Source organism: Lutra lutra, chromosome 17 (genome assembly GCF_902655055.1).
Source record: "Lutra lutra chromosome 17, mLutLut1.2, whole genome shotgun sequence".
Lineage (NCBI taxonomy): Eukaryota > Metazoa > Chordata > Mammalia > Carnivora > Mustelidae > Lutra > Lutra lutra.
In genome coordinates, this window is record NC_062294.1 from 49531284 (window position 1) to 49548379 (window position 17096).

The 17096-nt window shown below is 55.3% G+C and overlaps 2 protein-coding genes across 15 annotated transcripts; one reads left to right on the top strand and one right to left on the bottom strand.

The window, feature by feature from the left end:
- Positions 1-254: 254 nt before the first annotated feature.
- On the bottom strand, positions 255-4098 carry ZNF296 (zinc finger protein 296). 2 transcript variants are annotated; one of them, XM_047712088.1, is made up of 4 exons: positions 4014-4055; positions 3648-3981; positions 3267-3416; positions 255-1310 (listed from the first exon to the last, which is right to left on the bottom strand). In XM_047712088.1, exons 2-4 carry the CDS (start codon positions 3943-3945, stop codon positions 358-360), a joined length of 1401 nt encoding a protein of 466 aa, XP_047568044.1. In that variant the 5' UTR covers positions 3946-3981; positions 4014-4055; the 3' UTR covers positions 255-357. The 2 variants fall into 2 exon arrangements, with proteins under 2 accessions (XP_047568044.1, XP_047568043.1); XM_047712087.1 differs by having other exon boundaries at positions 3648-4098.
- A 1824-nt stretch (positions 4099-5922) lies between these two features.
- On the top strand, positions 5923-17009 carry GEMIN7 (gem nuclear organelle associated protein 7). 13 transcript variants are annotated; one of them, XM_047712090.1, is made up of 5 exons: positions 7020-8898; positions 9666-9786; positions 13168-13255; positions 14101-14161; positions 16229-17009. In XM_047712090.1, exons 2-5 carry the CDS (start codon positions 9758-9760, stop codon positions 16630-16632), a joined length of 582 nt encoding a protein of 193 aa, XP_047568046.1. In that variant the 5' UTR covers positions 7020-8898; positions 9666-9757; the 3' UTR covers positions 16633-17009. The 13 variants fall into 13 exon arrangements, 12 of the variants coding, with proteins under 12 accessions (XP_047568055.1, XP_047568056.1, XP_047568054.1 ...); XM_047712098.1 differs by lacking the exons at positions 7020-8898; positions 9666-9786; positions 14101-14161 and adding exons at positions 6231-6533; positions 9824-9956 and having other exon boundaries at positions 13168-13254; positions 16233-17009; XM_047712093.1 differs by lacking the exons at positions 7020-8898; positions 9666-9786; positions 14101-14161 and adding exons at positions 6234-6533; positions 9824-9956.
- Positions 17010-17096: the final 87 nt, after the last annotated feature.

Here is a 17096-nt window from a genome sequence, read left to right on the forward strand (position 1 = left end):
AGGACTTTGCCCAGGGGCCTCTGGTGACAGGTCCAGGCTTCTCCCCACCCTCGCCTCGGCCCCTGCCCTGGCCTCGCCCACACTGGGAACCGGGAGCACGGCTTTCTGTGCCAGTCCTGCTGTGCCCGGGGCGCTGGGGGCTGGCCTTTCCCCTCTCCCTCTCGAAACCGGTCTGTCCAGCCGTCCACCCCAAGGAGGGAAGCCACCCGCCCCACCTCAGACACCCCAAGAAAGCCAGAGTCCAAACGCGTGTGTAACCAGGCAGGAGAATTTACTTGCAGCAGAGGAAGGCCAGGGAAGGGTGCCCAGCAGTGGTCCCGGTGGTCCCGGGAGCAGCATGGAGGGCGCTCTGACAGCTCAGGCCTCTCCGCCCGCCCCAGGGTGCTTCTGGCGCAGGTGTTTGTCCAGGGTGGCGCGCAGGCCAAAGGGCACGCAGCAGTGGGGACACTCGAAGCAGGTGCTGCCAGGCCCGGGGCCGTGCATGCGGCGGTGGCGGTTCAGCTTGCTGCTCTGCGCACAGGCGTAGGAGCAGAGCTCACAGGCGTAGGGCCGCTCACCGGTGTGTGAGCGCCGGTGCACCGTCAGGTTGCTGCTGTTGCTGAAGTGCTTCCCGCAGAACTCGCAGCTGCCCCCGGGCCCTCGGCTCTTGCCCAGTGGCTTGGGCATCTTCTTGGGGGACAGCTGGCTCTTGGCAGGCTCGGTTCTCTGTTCCTTGGGGGCAGGCCCCCAGCTGGCCCCGCCGCCAGGGGCCCCGGGCTCCTGGACGCCTGCAGTGGCCGCAGCCCCAGCGCCTTCCCCGCTGCTGCACGGGAGGGTGCTGGCCGGGGCAGCAGCGTGCGCAGCTGGCTCCGGAGGGGCAGCGGCGGAGGCCTGCTCCCCGCCAGCAGCGGCCCTGCAGGGGCTCTGGGGCAGCGGCTGCCGGTGTGTCTTCTTGTGGCGGTTGAGCTTGCTGCTCTGGGTGCAGGTGTAGGGACACTGGTCACAGGCGTATGGCCGCTCTCCAGTATGCGAACGCATGTGCACCTTGAGATTACTGAAGGAGCTGAGGGTCTTGGCGCACACAGGACAGGTGGGGCTCCGCCGGGGGAGAACGCTCCCCCGCGGGCTCTGGGCCTCTGTGTGGGGCCCCACGACCGCTGACACGGCGGCGGCCACCTCCGCCAGGCCCAGCAGCGGGGCCTCGGGGGCCTCGGGTTCTGTCTGGTAGATGGACAGTCCGTGGTCCCACTGGGCGTGGCGCAGCAGCTTCCAGGCCCCTGTGAACTGTCTCCCACAACGGAAGCAGCTCAAGGTCTTGGGGTCCTTGTGCTCTGCAGAGAGAAGGGCCGGTGTTAGGGAGATGGAGGAAAGCCGGGGGTGCCACTCACACCTGCCAGTTGGTCTTCTGCAGGGAAGGGCCTGTTTCAGGGGCTGAGAAGGCACTGCAGGAAGAGAGAAACTCCCTATCCTCAGAAGCCGAGGGGCAGACGTGGGCGGACAAGGAAAATCTGTGGAGTGGATGACGGCGACCTGGGGATTCTCTGTGTCTGAGAGTCTTCCAGAAGAAAAGGGAAAGCAGAGCGAGGGAGGGGAGGAGTGCTATTTTCTATGGGGGAGAGGGTCAGGAAGGCCTTACTGGAGACCTGGAATTCTGGGTGCTGGGGGCGGGCCATGCCCCACCCCCACTCAACTTCCCACCTAGACAAGAAACAAGACCTCTGTCTTCCAGATGGGAGAACTGAGGCAGACACACTTCTCCGAGGTCACAAGCTTAGAAGGGCAGAGCTGGGATTTCAGTGCAGAAACCTGGGGAGGGTGAGACAGATTTTCAAAAAAGACTGTTGGGATGATTACTGAGTGGGTTTCTGCACCAGGCTCCAAGTTCATGGATTCCACGGGTGGTCTCCTATTCCCTGCCTTATGTAGCAGATGGGGCCAAGGCCTAAGTGGGGAGAAGGCAAAGCAGCCACCTAGAGGTCCGGGTGGGGCAGTGAGGTCCCCCTCCCTCCTCATGCACCGGAAAGTAAGAACCCTCCAAATTGGATGTTTTCTCTAGACTCTCCAGGTACTACCAGTAAAGTGTTTGCCTTGAGTTTCCAAATTCTAGACCGTCTGGGATGGGGGCGGCTTTCCTGAAGCATCACCAGCCAGGGTCAGGAGCTCAGAAGGCAGCTGGAGAGTGCCAGCCCGGCCTGACTTCCAGCTGGTTCTCTAGCTCCCGAGCTGTGTGACCTTGGGCGAGAAACCCTTCTCTCTGGCCCTCAGTTTTCTTACTCGTCAGAATATGGGGATCCTGGGGATCCTCTTCATTTTAGGGTTGTTGCGATCTCAAATGGAGAAGAGCTGAGAGTTCCGGTCCATGTCAGCCCTCAGTAAACATGAGCTGAGCCCACAGGGCTGAGGTGTGCCCACACTGCTCCAAGTCCAAGTACCTGGGGTGTTCAGTGATTCCACCAACGCCCCTCCCTGGGCCACCAGACCACCAGCTGCTTCAAGTCTACAGCTAATTCAGTCCCTCCTTTCCCTCCCCTACTACAGGACCTTCCAGCCTCCAGCCGGGGCCTGAATATAATTCCATCTATCAAATATCCTAGACCACATGGGCCAGGGGGTGGAAATGTGCAAGTTCAGAGGCGCCTCAGCCTCTGATGACCAGAAGCTCACCATGAGTCTAGTATCAGGTCAAGGGCTTTGGTTCCCTCCCAAGAGAAGGAACCCAAGTGTCCAGACACCCAGGACCTGGCCCAAACCAGGGGCTTCCCAGTGTGCAGGGCTGGGAGATTCCATCTGAGAGGGAAGCCAGAGGCCCCTTCCCTGGCTCTGAGCAAGCGCACCAGCGCCTGGAATCCAAAGTTATCAAGAGGTGGGATGGGGTGGCCATGCCACGCTTCCAGCTGGCCTCAGCTTCCCCTCCCCCAGGTTGTTGCCCTCCCCAGAGGTCCCCCTACTGCCACACGGGTCCAGCCACCTGGCCAGTTATTTCTGGCCAAGGGGAAGGAGAAGTGAAACCAGATTGGGGGGGTGTGTGAGTGTGGCAAATCCCCAGACCAGTCTTCAGGGGCTGGCCACACCCTGTGGGCGGCCCTCCTACAGGCCCAGCCCCCGACCCCCCCAACTAGTCCCAGCCCTAGGACAGGGCAGGCCCTGGCCACGCCTAGGCTACACCCGATGGGGAGCGAGAAAGGGGAAGTAGTGCTCACTGCCCCGCCTGTCCAGCTCAGCTCCTGCTCCCACAGGAAACCGGGCCCTTGAACTTGAGAGGGGGACTGCATCCCCGCTTGACTCACCTGAGCCCTGGCAGGGGCTGGGCCCTTTGAAAAGCTGACAGTCCACCTTCTTGTGGTCCATGAAAGCAGTGATGGCCTCCAACGGAAAGGTCTGCAGGCAACGGCCGCAGGTCAACAGATCCGGGTGTTTGTCGGTCCAGGGCTGGCGGTCTGCTGGGAGGAAGCGGGTGGTAAGCGTGGGGGTGGGGCCACGATGGGGCCTGGGGGTTCCGAGGGAGAGGGAAAACCCGAAGGTCAGAATGGGGGCTGGAGGCCGGGAGCACGCAACACAAATGAGGCAGGGTCAAGGGGTCGGCGGTCGGCCCCGGAGGGAGGGCGTCCCACCCCCCAACCCCCCGAGGGAAGGGGGAGAGAGGCGGGGCAGGGGTAGGGGGCGCTCACCGCGAGGGCTGAGGCTCAGTGGCGTCCACAGCGCCCACTGGTTCCGCGCGCCCAGGGAGTGGAGAGGGCTCCCGGCGGGCGCGGGGCCGGGGGAGTGGCGGGGTTCGCCGTCGAACCGCCCAGACGCGGGCACTTCCTTCGGGGAGAAGGGCCCAAGCCCCGGGGCCTGTAGGGGCCGCGCGTCTGGCTCGGGCTTCACTTCGATGACGAGGTCCGGCATCTCCATCTCGTCGTCTGTGTTGGAGGCGGGCGCGGGGTCTACTCGGCGGGGCGTGCAGCCGGCCTTGCGGCGGGACATGGGTCGAGGGCCGGGCGGGCTGGCGGGCTGGCGGGCTGGCGGGCGGGCTGGCGGGCTGGCTGGCGGGCGGAGGACGCGCGGGCGGTGCGCGCTCAGTCCGAGGCGCTCAGGTGAGTGACTGCGGAGACCGGCCGCGAACTCTTACACGTGCTGGCCCGGCCCGTGGCTCCGCCCACCGGGGCGGGGCCTGACGGGAGAGTACGGGGCGGCCCCCACAGGGGCCCCGGGCCGCTGCCAAACTCCATCAAAGCCGAGCCCACTGCGTTTTCTTAGGGACCGAACCTTAATTACGCCGAGGCCACGCGAGTACACGCGCAAACAGCTATTCCTGATCCGGCCTTGGGGCCGGTGTAACTGAGGCACAGGGTGCCCACACCCACCCCCGAGAGAGAAAAACAGTAGGGGCCACGTTTTTCGCTAGGCGCCTATGAGTAATTGGGACGGTTTCATTAAATGCATTACAATAAAAATTCTGTGAGCCAACATTTATTGAGCATTTACTGTGCACTGGGTTCTGTTCTAAGCACGGAGGATATCGCAGGGAACAAGACAGAAAGTAATAATCCCCGGCCTCAGGCAGTTTCTTGGTCGGGGAGACAGATTCTCAAGGTGACTGCAAAACGTGCCTCCCAGGATGACAAGTGCAGTGGGGCAAAATAAAGCTAGGAGGGGCTGCAAAGGGACGGGGTTGCTGGGGTGGGGTCGGGAGGGTCCCTTCTCTCCAGAGCAGAGCCTGGTGGAACTGAGACCGGCCTTGCGCGTTCTAGAATAACAAGGAAGGGGGTTGGGCATGGGGAGAGGCGTGGGTGATTTGAGTTTTCTGAGAAAATGAGGTCAGACCCTAGAGGGTCTTATGATTGCTTTAAGGTCTTGGGTTTCCTAAGACCAGAGCCTTGAGTGGTTTAAGGCGAGGAGGGTTGTGACCCTATAGATCTCTGCTCTGGAATCACCATTCAAACCAAACAGGCAACTGTCTCACTGCCCCCCCACCTCCGTGGCCCCGCTCAGGCCTCCTTGAACTTCCCTCCACAAAGCAGCTCACTCTGATCACTGTTTGAAGTGGCATCTACACCCAGCCCCACCCTCCAACCCTGACGAGTTTCTTCTTCTTCCTGGCACCAGCCACATCAGAACGTAGACCTATCTGTCGACTGTCCTCCCTTCCTCCCCACCCCCATCCCACACAAGCCCCCTGAGGTCAGGGCCAGGGTCTGTCCTCCCTGGCGTCCCTGGCCCAGCTCTGAGTGAATTTCACATGCTAATCTCCCCAGAGTACTGCTCCAGGCCAGAAGGTTCCTCATATTGTTATTCAGGGCTGAGCTCAATTGTCCTCCAGAGAGCAGAGGACCTCCCTGACCACTGTATCTAATATAGCCCCACCCTGCTGGAGGCCTCGGGACCGTGACCTCCATCTGTCCTCGCTTCTTCCCTGGCCCTCGGCTTCCCTGTCTGATACCTAAGGGTACGGTACTTCTTCACGGCCACCATGACCCTTATTTTATTCCTTCTATATCACTCATCACAAGCCCTGAAGGATCTTGTTGATGTATTTGCTCCTGGAGACCCTGTATCTGCCCCTACCGGCCCTTCTAAAATATAGGTTCTAAGCAGGCAGGAGCCAAGTCAGCCTTGTCCACAGGGCCCTGCTCCTGCATCGTTCAGTTAACAAATTTGTATTGAGCTCCTGCTCTGCAGTTTTTCTTTCCTTTTTTTTTTTTTTTTTTTTAAAAGACATTTATTTGAGAGAGAGCAAGAGAGCCAGAAAGAGAGGGAGAAGCTGACTCCCACTGAGCAGAAAGCCCCACATGGGACTCAATCCCAGGACTCTGGGATCCTGACCTGAGCCAAAGGCAGACTCTTAACCCACTAAGCCACCCGGGCATCTGGCACAGTCTTCCATAGGTATGGCAGAGGGCCTGTGTGCCAGGGCATCTGGTGGGGTGGAGAGGTCCACGAAGCCTCCGCCTTACTGAAAAAGTGTGGCAGAAGGGAATTCTGTCTGAGCCCAGATGAACGAGGCTCCCAAGCCCTTCAGGCCAGACATTCCATCCTTCAAGGCCTGTTTCCTCCTTTGTAAAACGGGGGTGCTGCAGGGAGGTGTGCCGGACAGAACCACCACCCCTTGGTTCCATCCCAGCAGCAGCTCTCCCCAAGCCTCTTTCCCGCCGTATGGCTGTGCGGCGTTTCAAGGAAAGGGGGGCTGGGGTCTGGACGCCAGGTGAAGGGTAGGAGTGTGCACGTGTAGGGGGGTGGGGGGGCAAACACCAAGCGCCGCGCTTAACTCAGCCGGGAGGAAGTCTTCTCTGCACCTCTTTGCACCTCGGTTTCTTCTTCCGTGAAGCGGGCATCCCAGACCGGCCCCACCTCGCCGGCGGGCGGCTCCGAGGGCAGCGCGGAGCCAGGCCGCAGGCGGAGTGGGACGCCGAGCAGAGCCCGCTTCCGAGCGCGAGAGCCCGCCCGCCACCACGTGGGGCTTGGGACTGGGGCGGCGGCGCGGGCGGAACCCAGGCTGGGCGGCTCTCGGCCCGCCCGGGCCTCTGCAGCCTGGGCGCCGGCGGAAGTGCGAGCGCCAGTCGCCACGGACCTGGGTGAGTGCGGGGTGTTGGTGGCGGGGCGGGAGCTCCCGTCCGCGTGCGGAGCCGGGAGTGGCGGGAAAGGGGCAGGTCCGCGCCTGCCACACCGGCCGTGGAGGACCTTCCGGTCCCTCCACCCCGCCCGGAGCTCCGGCACCCGTACTCCGATCCCGGCACGTTCCCGCGCTCGGGTCTTCGGGGCGAGGAGCCGGGGCAGCGCGCAGTGCCTCCCCCACCCCGCCGCCCCCGGCCCGCCTCTCCCGGGAAGAGGATGAGACAACGGTCAGGGCAGTGACCGCGGCTGCAGTCCTGACGCTCCGCCGTGGTGGGACGGAATCGCTGGCCTGATCTGAGCTGGGAGGACACCCAGCGCGGGCGGAGTGGGGAATGGACGCCCGGGGGCCGGGAGGACCTACTTAGTATAAGAAAGGGCTAGCGGTGGGTGGCCAGGGCGGAATTGAAAGGGAACTGACCGGCGCAGGGGGCAGAGGGGACAGGAGGGACTCCTTGCGGGAGCTGGGGGTGGGGGCTGGTTGTGTGGACTCGTCAGCCCCTTGGTTCATTCGCCGGGGTCGGGGGTCTTCTCTGTGAACCTGCTAACCTAGCTAGTTTCCTGCCCTGGTAACGGAAGGGTTAGTTAGCGAAGCGTCCACTGAACGGATCCATTGCCTTTTCCTTGGAAGTCAGCCCAGAGGCCCCAGGAAGGGAGGTCTGCAAATCTGCTGCCCTCGCCCACGACCCAAGTGATGAGCTCTGGAGTCTTTAGCTATGCAAATCGTTTTTCAAGTCGTGGGGGATGGGTTTGGACATTTTTCTGAAATCTTCTGGTGGGGGGAAATCCTTGGCTTGGAAACTGAAAAGATTAAGGATTCTGGAGCCTGATCACCAGGGAGCATGGATAATGCCTGGTTTTGCCTTCTTGAACACACCCTGCAGGACCTTTCCTAAACCAGTTTCTTACCGGATCACACCTTGGTTCTGAAACCTCCGGTGGCCCTTCAGTGCTGTCTAAGGACATGGCCGGATCCCTTGACAGACCAACCTGGCTTTGCTCCCTTTTTCCTGCCGCTCTGCCAGCTCACTCCAGTAAATGATTTGTCATTTCCCAGTCCCAGTTTCCTCCTCTGGAAAATGGAGATCTCACGGGCTAACCAAATCTCCATTTGTTCTCCCCTAATGGAGAAAGCAGGTCTGTATGCTGGTTCACCCTTGCTTTTTTGTTTTATCCAGGGATTTAACATCATTCGTGGCCACTTGATTAATTCCTAACCATCCTTTATGTAGTACCAGCCCTAGAGAGTAGGGCGTTTCTTTTAAATCACTCAAGTGTTAACCTAGGTTGCAGGAGAGCCCTGGGGGCTGATGATTCTTGACCAAACTTGGGACTGCAGTGGTCAGATAAGTTAAAAAATGTGTATATCCTTGAGTCCCATTCGCAGTGGTAGTAATCAAATAAAGAAAACGTATATTGTACACCTGAAACTAATATCACAGTGTGTATTAACTAACTGGGATTAAACCAAAAACTCAAAGAAGAAAATGTATATATTCCATAAATCCCATTTACTGTGGTCTTTCCCGTCAGGGAAAACGCTGAGAGTCTGTCTTGGTCCTCCCCTCAGTCCAACAGCAAGTAGTGAGGGCTCTCAACCTTCAAAATAAATTCTTATCTGACCACTTTTCCCCACCTGCGTGGCCCTCAACCTGTCCCAGGCACCGTGATCCTCTGCCTACCTGGGCCACTGCAGTGGCTTCCTCACCGGGCTCCCTGCTTCTCCCTCGGTGTCCCTCACAATCCACTGTCCCCATGCAGCAGGCAGAGGGATCATGTGAAAATCCAAGTCCCGTCCTATCTGTCCTTCCTCACTCAGAGTAGAGAGCCAGGTCCTCACCTCCGTCTTCAAGGTCCTTTCCTGCACGATCCACCCCTGCTCCGGCCTCCTGCCTCCTCCACGTTGGCCTCCCTGCCACGGGCTTTGCATTTGCTGTTCTCACTGACAGGAACACCTTTCCCCCCAGATCTCTACGTGACTCCGTCCCTTATACCATTTGGGTCTGTGCTCAAGTGCAACAGACTTCCTGGCCAGCTCGCTCTCTCGCCCCTAGCCTGGGCCGGTGCCCCCTCTGGATACCTGAGGGCCCCCAGCCTCCTTCCTTCCAGCCCGGCCCACTCCGGGTCAGCATCCTCTAAAGACAAGTCAGGTGGGCGGGGCACTGAGCAGGCACTTGGATAACGTGGATGGGTGAATCTCTTCGTTCCTTCAACAAAGATTGACTGAGCTCCCCCTGTTTGCCTGGCTCAGGGGTGAGGCTGGGATGGGGTTGTGAAATCACCAGACCTGGCCTTTCAAAGTCCTGTGGCAGACCCGACAGTACGCAGGTAAACAAGTGCGTGCATATTGTCAGGAGGGGATAGTACTATGCGGACAGGAGAATGCAGGGTGAAGGGGCTACTGTCCCCCCCCCCCATAAAGGTGACATTTGAGCAACGACCTGAGTGCAGTGAGCGGGGGAAGATGAGTCCTGGATCCGGAAATGTATAAGACTCTCCCATCTGGAAGAGGGTTCTAGGCAAGAGTGTTCTTTTTTTTTTTTTTTTAAAGATTTTACTTATTTATTTGACAGAGAGGGAGAGATCACAAGTAGGCAGAGAGGCAGGCAGAGAGAGAGGGGGGAAGCAGGCTCCCCACTGAGCAGAGAGCCCAACTCGGGACTTGATCCCAGGACCCTGAGGTCATGACCTGAGCCGAAGGCAGAGGCTTAACCCACTGAGCCACCCAGGCACCCCAGGAGTGTTCTTGATATGTTCAAGGACTGGAGGACTGAGCAAGAGTGGAGGGGCAGGATACAAGGTCAGAGGGGTCTTGTAGCCACTGGAAGGACTTGGGCTTTTTGCTCTTGGGGGAGGTAGGAGTCCTGGGGGGGGGGGGTTCTGAGCCAAGGAGGGGTGTGTTGGGACTTAGTTCTAACAGGATCTCTCTGATAGCTGTGTCTGCGCAGGGAACGGTGAAGGTAGAAGCTGGGGGCCCGATGGGGAGGAGACTGGTAGAGTCCAGGTGACTAGGGACGGTGGCGGGACCAGACTGGAGAGGAAGCAGAGTGGGGCAGAGCATGAAAAGTTGCTGGGTTCTGGATATGACTTAGAAGGTGGAGCTGAGGGGCTGTACGGATGGATGGAAGAGAAAGCGAGGAGGGGTCCGGGACACCGTGGGATGTCCTTTGCCTGATCACTCTGAAAGATGATCCCCTCTCCTGGAAACCTTAGAAGGTCAGTTTTTTCTTTTCTTTCCTCCTTCATTTCACAGATGAGGAACCGGAGCCTGAAGGCTGCCTATAGAGTCGCAGTCACCAGCCCACATCCTTCGTAGTGAATCTGGGAGGGCTAAGAACCACCGGGCTCCCTGAATCCACACCTTCGTCCTCTGTGCCGCGGGCGGGGTAAGCTGTGGCCTCCCTCCTGGTCTGGTCTGGCCCACCAGCTAAGAGCGGGTCTTACACTTCTGAGTGCTTGGAAAATTTTAAGAAATCTGTGTGGGTGCATGAAATTGTATGGAATTCAAATTGCAGTGTCCCTCCTGGTAAGTAAGGTTTTAAGAAGGGCCACGTTCATTGTTTACATATCTGGCCATGGCTGCTTTCTTGCCACTGAGGCAGCGTTGAGTAGTTGTGACAGACCCTGTGGGCCACAAAACCTGAAGTATTTACTGTTGGGCCCTTTACAGAGGAAATTTGCTAACTTCCAGTAAGGATCCCATCTGACCACCACTGTAGAGCTTGGCAGCTCGTCCCTAGGAAAGGTCTGGGCTGGTACAGAAAGTTTGGGGAGTGGATAAGGATGGGAGAGGAAGTTCACATTCTTATTTTTTTTATTCTGACATTCTTATTTTTATTTCTTTAAATTTTATTTTAAGTAGTCTCCACCCACCACCCTGAGATCAAGAGTTGTGCAAACTCTACCAAATGACCCAGCCAGGTGCCCCGGGAATCTAATATTTTTTTTTTTTTAAGAATTTATTTATTTGAGGGCACCTGGGTGGCTCAGTGGGTTAAGCCGCTGCCTTCGGCTCAGGTCATGATCTCAGGGTCCTGGGATCGAGGCCCGAATCGGGCTCTCTGCTCAGCGGGGAGCCTGCTTCCCTCTCTCTCTCTCTGCCTGCCTCTCTGTCTACTTGTGATCTCTCTCTGTCAAATAAATAAATAAAATCTTTAAAAAAAAAAAAAGAATTTATTTATTTGAGAGAGCGAGAGTGAGAGGGAGCGCAAGCGGGGGTGGGGAGGGTGGCAGGGGAGAGGGAGAAGCAGGCTCCCCACTGAGCGGGGGCTCCATCCCAGGACCCAGGACCCTAGGAATTACGACCCGAGCCAAAGGCAGACACTTTACCGACAACTGAGCCACCCAGGCGCCCCAGAATCTAACATTTTTTGAGAGAGATGGGAGCATTACAGTATGCCCCTTCCTTCTCGAAATTAGAATTTAAAAATTACTTTGATGACGCCCCCTGGCTGGCTCAGTCGGTAGAGCACTGGGATTCTTGATCTCTGGGTTGTGAGTTCCAATCTCATGTTGGGTCTAAAGATGACCGGAATTAAATAAAATCTTAGAAAAAAATATTACTTTGACTAGTAATATTTTGTGAAAGGACTGTGAAAGTCATAAAGAGGTCGACAGTTCAAAGGCCCCTCCCCTGGGCTCTTTCAGGGGCTGAAGGACCAGCAGCCTTTGCAGTGTTCACAGAAACCGTCACTGGCCCTCTGTGACCCTGATTTACGCCCTTAGTCCCAAGGGACCAAAGGTGCTTCTCCACAGCTGCACAGACACCTTGCCTCATCAGCCTTGCGTCTTACCCCACCTGGGAAGTGAAGGGTCTTCTAGCATTGGAGCTTTAATTTGCGTTTCCCTGGTTGTCTGTGGGGTTGTGACTGTGTTCAGGAGTTGAATAGCCGTGTTTATCCGCCCTCCCACCTGTTTGTCTACACTAGTGGTTCTCAACTAGACACGTTTTTTATTTTGTTCCTCCCAAGGACATTGGGCCATGTATGGAGAGTTTTTTGGGTTTGTTTTTGTTCTTTTTTTTAATTAAGGGAGAAGCAGACTCCCTGCTGAGCAGGGAGCCCCATGCAGACTGGATCCTGGGACGCCAGGATCCTGCCCTGAGCTGAAGGCAGTCACTTAACCGACTGAGCCACACGGGTTCCCCACCCCACCGCCTTTTTTTTTTTTTTTTTTTTTGTAGAAATCATTTTTTTGAATATATACACTGAATTAAAAAAAAATTATTGGGGTAAAGCATACATAACCTTTGTCACTTTACCTATTTTTTAAAAGATTTTATTTATTTATTCTTGAGAGACAGAGAGAAAGAGAGGCAGAGGGAGAAGCAGGATCCCCGCAGAGCAGGGAGCCCAATCTGGGACTTGATTCCAGGACCCTGAGATCATGACCTGAGCTGAAAGCAGAGGCTTAATCCACTGAACCACCAAGGCGCCCCGACCCCTACCTATTTTTTTTTTTAAGATTTTTATTTATCTGAGAGAGAGAGAGAGAGAGAACACAAGCAAGGGGGAGAAGCAGAGGGAGAGGGAGAAGCAGACTTCCCAGTGAGCAGGGCCTGATGTGGAGTTTGATCTCAGGACCCTGAGATTATGACCTGAGCTGGAGGCAGAGGATTTTTTTTTTTTTTTAAGATTTTGTTTATTTATTTGACAGAGATCACAAGTAGGCAGAGAGAGGGGGGGAAGCAGACTTCCTGCTGAGCAGAGAGCCTGATGCAGGCCTCGATCCCAAGACCCTGGGATAGTGACCTGAGCCGAACGTAGAAGCCTCAACCCACTGAGCCACCCAGGCGGCCCTGAAGGCAGAGGCTTAACCGGCTGAGCTACCCAGGCATCCAGCCACTTTACCTATTTTATTTTATTATTCCATTCTATTTCATTTTATTTTATGTAATCTCTACCCCTAGTATGGGGCTGGAATTTATGACCCTGAGATCAAGAATTTCCTATTGACCGAGCCAGCCAGACACCCCAATATATGGAGAACTTAAAAAAAAAAGGCTTTATGGGGTGCCTGGCTGGCTTAGTCAGTACAGCATGGAAATCTTGATCTTGGGGTTATAAGTTTGAGCTGCATACTAGATGTAGAGATTATTAAAAAAAAAAACCTCTTATTTTTTTAAAGAGTATTTATTTATTTATTTGTCAGAACAGAGAGAGCGAGGGAGCGTGTGTGCAGGGGGAGTCGAGGCAGAGGGAGAAGCAGGCTCCCTGCTGAGCAAGGAGCCTGATGCTAGGCTCCATCCCAGGACTCTGGGATCGTGACCCAAGCCAAAGGCAGACACTTAACCGACTGAGCCACTCAGGCATCCCCTGAAAAATAAAATCAAAAAAAAAAAAAAAAAAAAAAAAAGGCTTTATTGAGATGTAATTCTTATACCGTACCATTCACCAGTGGGAGACAATTTTGGAAGTCACGGCTTGGGGTAGGGGATGCTACAGGCGTCTTGTGGCCAGAGGCCAGGGCTGTTGCTAAAATCTCACACTTCTGCACCTAACAGCACCCCACAGCAGGACAAAGAGGGCCCTGTCGCAAATATCAATGATGCTGAGGTTGAGAAACCCTCATCTACTGCTGTGGCCCATTTCCCTGCAGGGTCCTTCCTTGCCAGGAGCCCACGGGTGAGCTGCAGAGACAGGAATCGCCTAACGAGGAAAAGGATCATCTCAGTCTCCCTCTTACTGTGAGTGGCCCGGGGTGGGACACGGGTGCCTAAAATCTGTCATCACTTTAGAGAGGACTGAGCCACGGTTTCAGCTGCCTGAAACTTGGGTCCCTCTCTCCCTGTCTCTCTTGCTCACAGAACTCGGCATCTCCCGGTATGCAGCCCCCATCATAGTGGTGCTTAATGTGTTCCAAGCCTGTGCTGAACCATGTGTGATTGTGCCTTTAGTCCCCAGGCCAGCCCTGTGGGGCTGGTCTTCTTACCACCCGTATTTCACTGATGGGGAAACCGAGGCACAGACTGGTTAAGCAACTTAACCCTAGTCACACAGCAATAGTAATAATAACAATTGTAACTCAACTTTATAGAGAAGCTACCTTGAGTCAGGCCCCCAGTCCTGCAGGAGTCTGTCGCGCATCCTAATGACACGCTGAGGGGCTCTAGGTGCCGTTTCTCCTTATAAGGGAAGAGGAAACTGCCTCTCAGCTTGAGGTCCCCCAGTGAAGGCGGCCTAGGAGCTCAGGGCTCCACTGCATTCCTTCAAGCAGGAGTGATGTTTAAAGGGCCGGGTGTCTCTGTCCCTGCCCCTGCCCCACAGGGTTCCAGGAGCTGAGGGTACAGCAGAAGACAAGAAGCAAGGCCGCTGCCCATGGGGGAGGCAGGTATCTAGCAGGGGACAAAGGCCATAAGCAGAACAGTAAATACACCATATGTCAGAAGAGTACCATTTGCTACAGAGGACAGGGAAGCTGAGAAGGGCCAGAAGGGAGGGGGGTAGGACTTGAACATGGCCTGCTGGCAGGGTCTGGAGCTCATAGGGCTGCTGAGGGCTGTGGTGAGGACTTTGGCTTTGACTCTGCCAGGTGGAAGCCAGGGGCGGGCTCTCAGCAGAGGACGGGCGTGACCGGGCTCCGGTGTTCGATGGTGGGTGTCAGGTGTTAAGCAGGTCCCTCTGGCTGTGTGGGTGGGGATAGACTCGGGGATAAGGAGACAGTGAAGGTGGAAGCCAGGAGCTCAGGGAGGAGGTGACTTCATTCATCCAAGCAGGAAGCGACAGTGGCTGGACCAAGATGTGGGCAGTGGAGAGACAAGCGTTAGGCTCAGAATATAAAAACAACAATTGATCCTTGAACAATACCGGTTTGGACTGCATCGGTCCCCTTATACACGGATTTTTTTCCATAAATACAGTACAATGCTGTAAATGTATTTTCTCTTCCTTAGGATTTTCTTTATAAAGTTTGCTTTTCTCTAGCTTACCTTAATGTAAGAATACAGCATGTAATACGTACAACATACCAAATATGTGTTAATCAGCTCTTTATGTTATCAATAAAGGTTCCAGTCAACAGCAGGCTACCAGTAGTTAGGTCTTGGGGAATTACAAGTTATACCTGGATTTTCAGTCGTGTGGGGGGCTGGAGCTCTAACTCCCAAGTTGTTGAAGGGTCAGTTAGATACATATTTCCTCCTCAGGCTTTCTTTGCCTTTTATGACCTTGATTTTTTTTTTTTAAAGGGCAAAGAGAATGCACTTCAGAGATTTTGTTTGTCACAGAGAGAGAGGGAGCACAAGCAGGGGGAGAGGCAGAGAGAGAAGCAGGCTCCCGGCTGAGCAGGGAGCCTGATGCAAGGCTCAATCCCAGAACGCAGGGATCATGACCTGAGCCGGAGGCAGATGCTTAATGACTGAGCCACCCAGGCGCCCAGCAGGCTCTTTTTTATAGAATGTCCCTCAATTTGAGTTTCCTCACAATGAGATCTAGATAATCAATTTTTGGCAGGAATACCACAGAAATGGTGCCACGTCAGGAGGCCCAGGGGGTCCATTTGTCCCACTACTGCACATGATGGCTTTGATGTCTAAGTTAAGGTCGTGTCCACCAGTTTCCTCACTTACAAACTTATTGTTTACTCTTTACAACAAATAAATATTTTCTGGGGAAGTACTTTAAGACTGTGGCTACGCTGGCCCTTGCCCAGCACTCATCTACAAATTTCAGCATCCATTGGATTTTAGCTCCTTCAATGGACTCATGGATTTGTTTTTTTCAGTGGGTTACAATCTGCAACTATCATTTTTCGTCTATTTTATTTCTAAGATTTTATTTATTTATTTGAGAGAGAGAGAGAGAGCATGAGGAGAGAGGTCAGCAGGAGAAGCAGACTCCCTGCTCAGCAGGGAGCCGGATATGGGATCCCAGGAGCCCAGGATCATGACCTGAGCTGAAGGCAATTGCTTAACCAACTAAGCCACCCAGGCGCCCCTAAGATTTTATTTTTAAGTAATCTCTACACCCAATGTGGGCCTCGAACCTACAACCCTGTGATCAAGAATCCCAGCCTCTGCCTACTGAGCAGCCAGGTGACCTGTGTAACTATTGTTATGGTAATGTTCATAACTTTCCAGAGCTGGCCCCCGGAAGCCATTGTAAGCCTGCTCCCGTGTGATTGGGAGTGTATGTGGGAGAGAGCATTTCCCTATAGATTGGATGGGCTGTGTGTGAGAGACAAGAGGAGGCCGGATTTGGTTCTTTCAGCAAATATTTATTGCCAGGGAGTAGGAATAAAACAGTGATCAAAGCAGTCAAGGGGCACCTGGGTGGCTCAGTGGGTTAAAGCCTCTGCCTTCGACTCGGGTCATGATCCTGGGGTCCTGGGATCGAGCCCCACATCGGGCTCTCTGCTCAGCGGGGAGCCTGCTTCTCCCTCTCTCTCTGCCTCTCTGCCGCCTCGTAATCTCTGTCGGTCAAATAAATAAGTAAAATCTTAAAAAAAAAAAAAAAAAGGAGTCAAAAGTTCCTGCTCTCGGGGACCTCGAGAATGGTGGTAGCAGCTCCTAGAGAGGCGGTAATCGGCGGAGGGAGGGGACAGTGTTGAGGAGGAGAATCCAGAACTGGGTTTTGGACACGTTGAGCCGAGGTGGGGTAGACAGACGCCTCACCGTCGCCCACTCCCTGTGTAATGGCTTCTTGCTTTCCTCACCCTTCAGCCAGGATAATGCAGACTCCACTAACCATCCCTGTGCCTGTGCTCCGGCTCCCCCGGGGCCCGGATGGCCTGAGCCGAGGCTTTGCCCCAGATGGACGCAGGGCCCCCCGGATGCCAGAGGGTCCCGAAACCCCAGAGTCTGCAGGAGTTCAAGAGTCTCGGGAATCCCAGGAACAGCAGGCACGAGCGGCGCTCCGGGAGCGCTACCTCCGCAGCCTGCTGGCCATGGTGGGTCACCAGGTGAGCTTCACACTGCACGAGGGCGTGCACGTGACTGCCCACTTCGGAGCCACCGACCTGGATGTGGCCAACTTCTACGTGTCACAGCTGCAGACGCCCATAGGTGTGCAGGCTGAGGCCCTGCTGCGGTGTAGTGACATTATTGCGTACACCTTCAAGCCATGAAGATGCTACTGGCTTCACCTTTTGGCTTTGGGCCTAGCCATGGGGCCCCAGACCTGCCATATGGTCATGGCGTGGGGCACACAGAGTTTGGAACTCCCTTGGAATTCTGAGCCGACCTCCAAGCAACTTTGGCTTCTTGGGACCTCCAGGGTGTAGTCGGTAAAATTTTGCAACCCAAGTAGTTCTAGAGCCCATTGACATGAATGCTCTACCTCAAAGAACTCTAAACTCTAGAATAGGGCCTCTTGCCAGTTCCCCAAGATTGAGGATTGGGCGTGGAAGGCAAATGGCAGAGTGGGAAATTGTTTCTTGAAGCTGCAAAGTTCAGCCACCCTGAAGATACTCCCCTCCTACTAAAGAACCAATTATCCCAGGAAGATTTGCCTCCTGTTTTTGTTTGTTTGTTTGTTTGTTTGTTTGTTTTAAAGTGTAGCACACGGGGATGGAGCCAGATTTAGGAAGTG

What these genes read in the sequence shown, in the direction of transcription:
- ZNF296 (XM_047712087.1), bottom strand. Translation starts at nt 3,945, where the DNA reads ATGTCCCGCCGCAAGGCCGGCTGCACGCCCCGCCGAGTAGACCCCGCG. An exon ending in ACTGAGCCTCAGCCCTCGCG is followed by an intron (nt 3,417 to 3,647) that starts GTGAGCGCCCCC and finishes TCCTCCCAGCAG; the next exon opens with ACCGCCAGCCCTGGACCGAC. An exon ending in CAGCCCCTGCCAGGGCTCAG is followed by an intron (nt 1,311 to 3,266) that starts GTGAGTCAAGCG and finishes TTCTCTCTGCAG; the next exon opens with AGCACAAGGACCCCAAGACC.
- GEMIN7 (XM_047712090.1), top strand. Translation starts at nt 9,758, where the DNA reads ATGATCCCCTCTCCTGGAAACCTTAGAAG. An exon ending in TCTCCTGGAAACCTTAGAAG is followed by an intron (nt 9,787 to 13,167) that starts GTCAGTTTTTTC and finishes ATTTCCCTGCAG; the next exon opens with GGTCCTTCCTTGCCAGGAGC. An exon ending in CCGGGCTCCGGTGTTCGATG is followed by an intron (nt 14,162 to 16,228) that starts GTGGGTGTCAGG and finishes CTCACCCTTCAG; the next exon opens with CCAGGATAATGCAGACTCCA.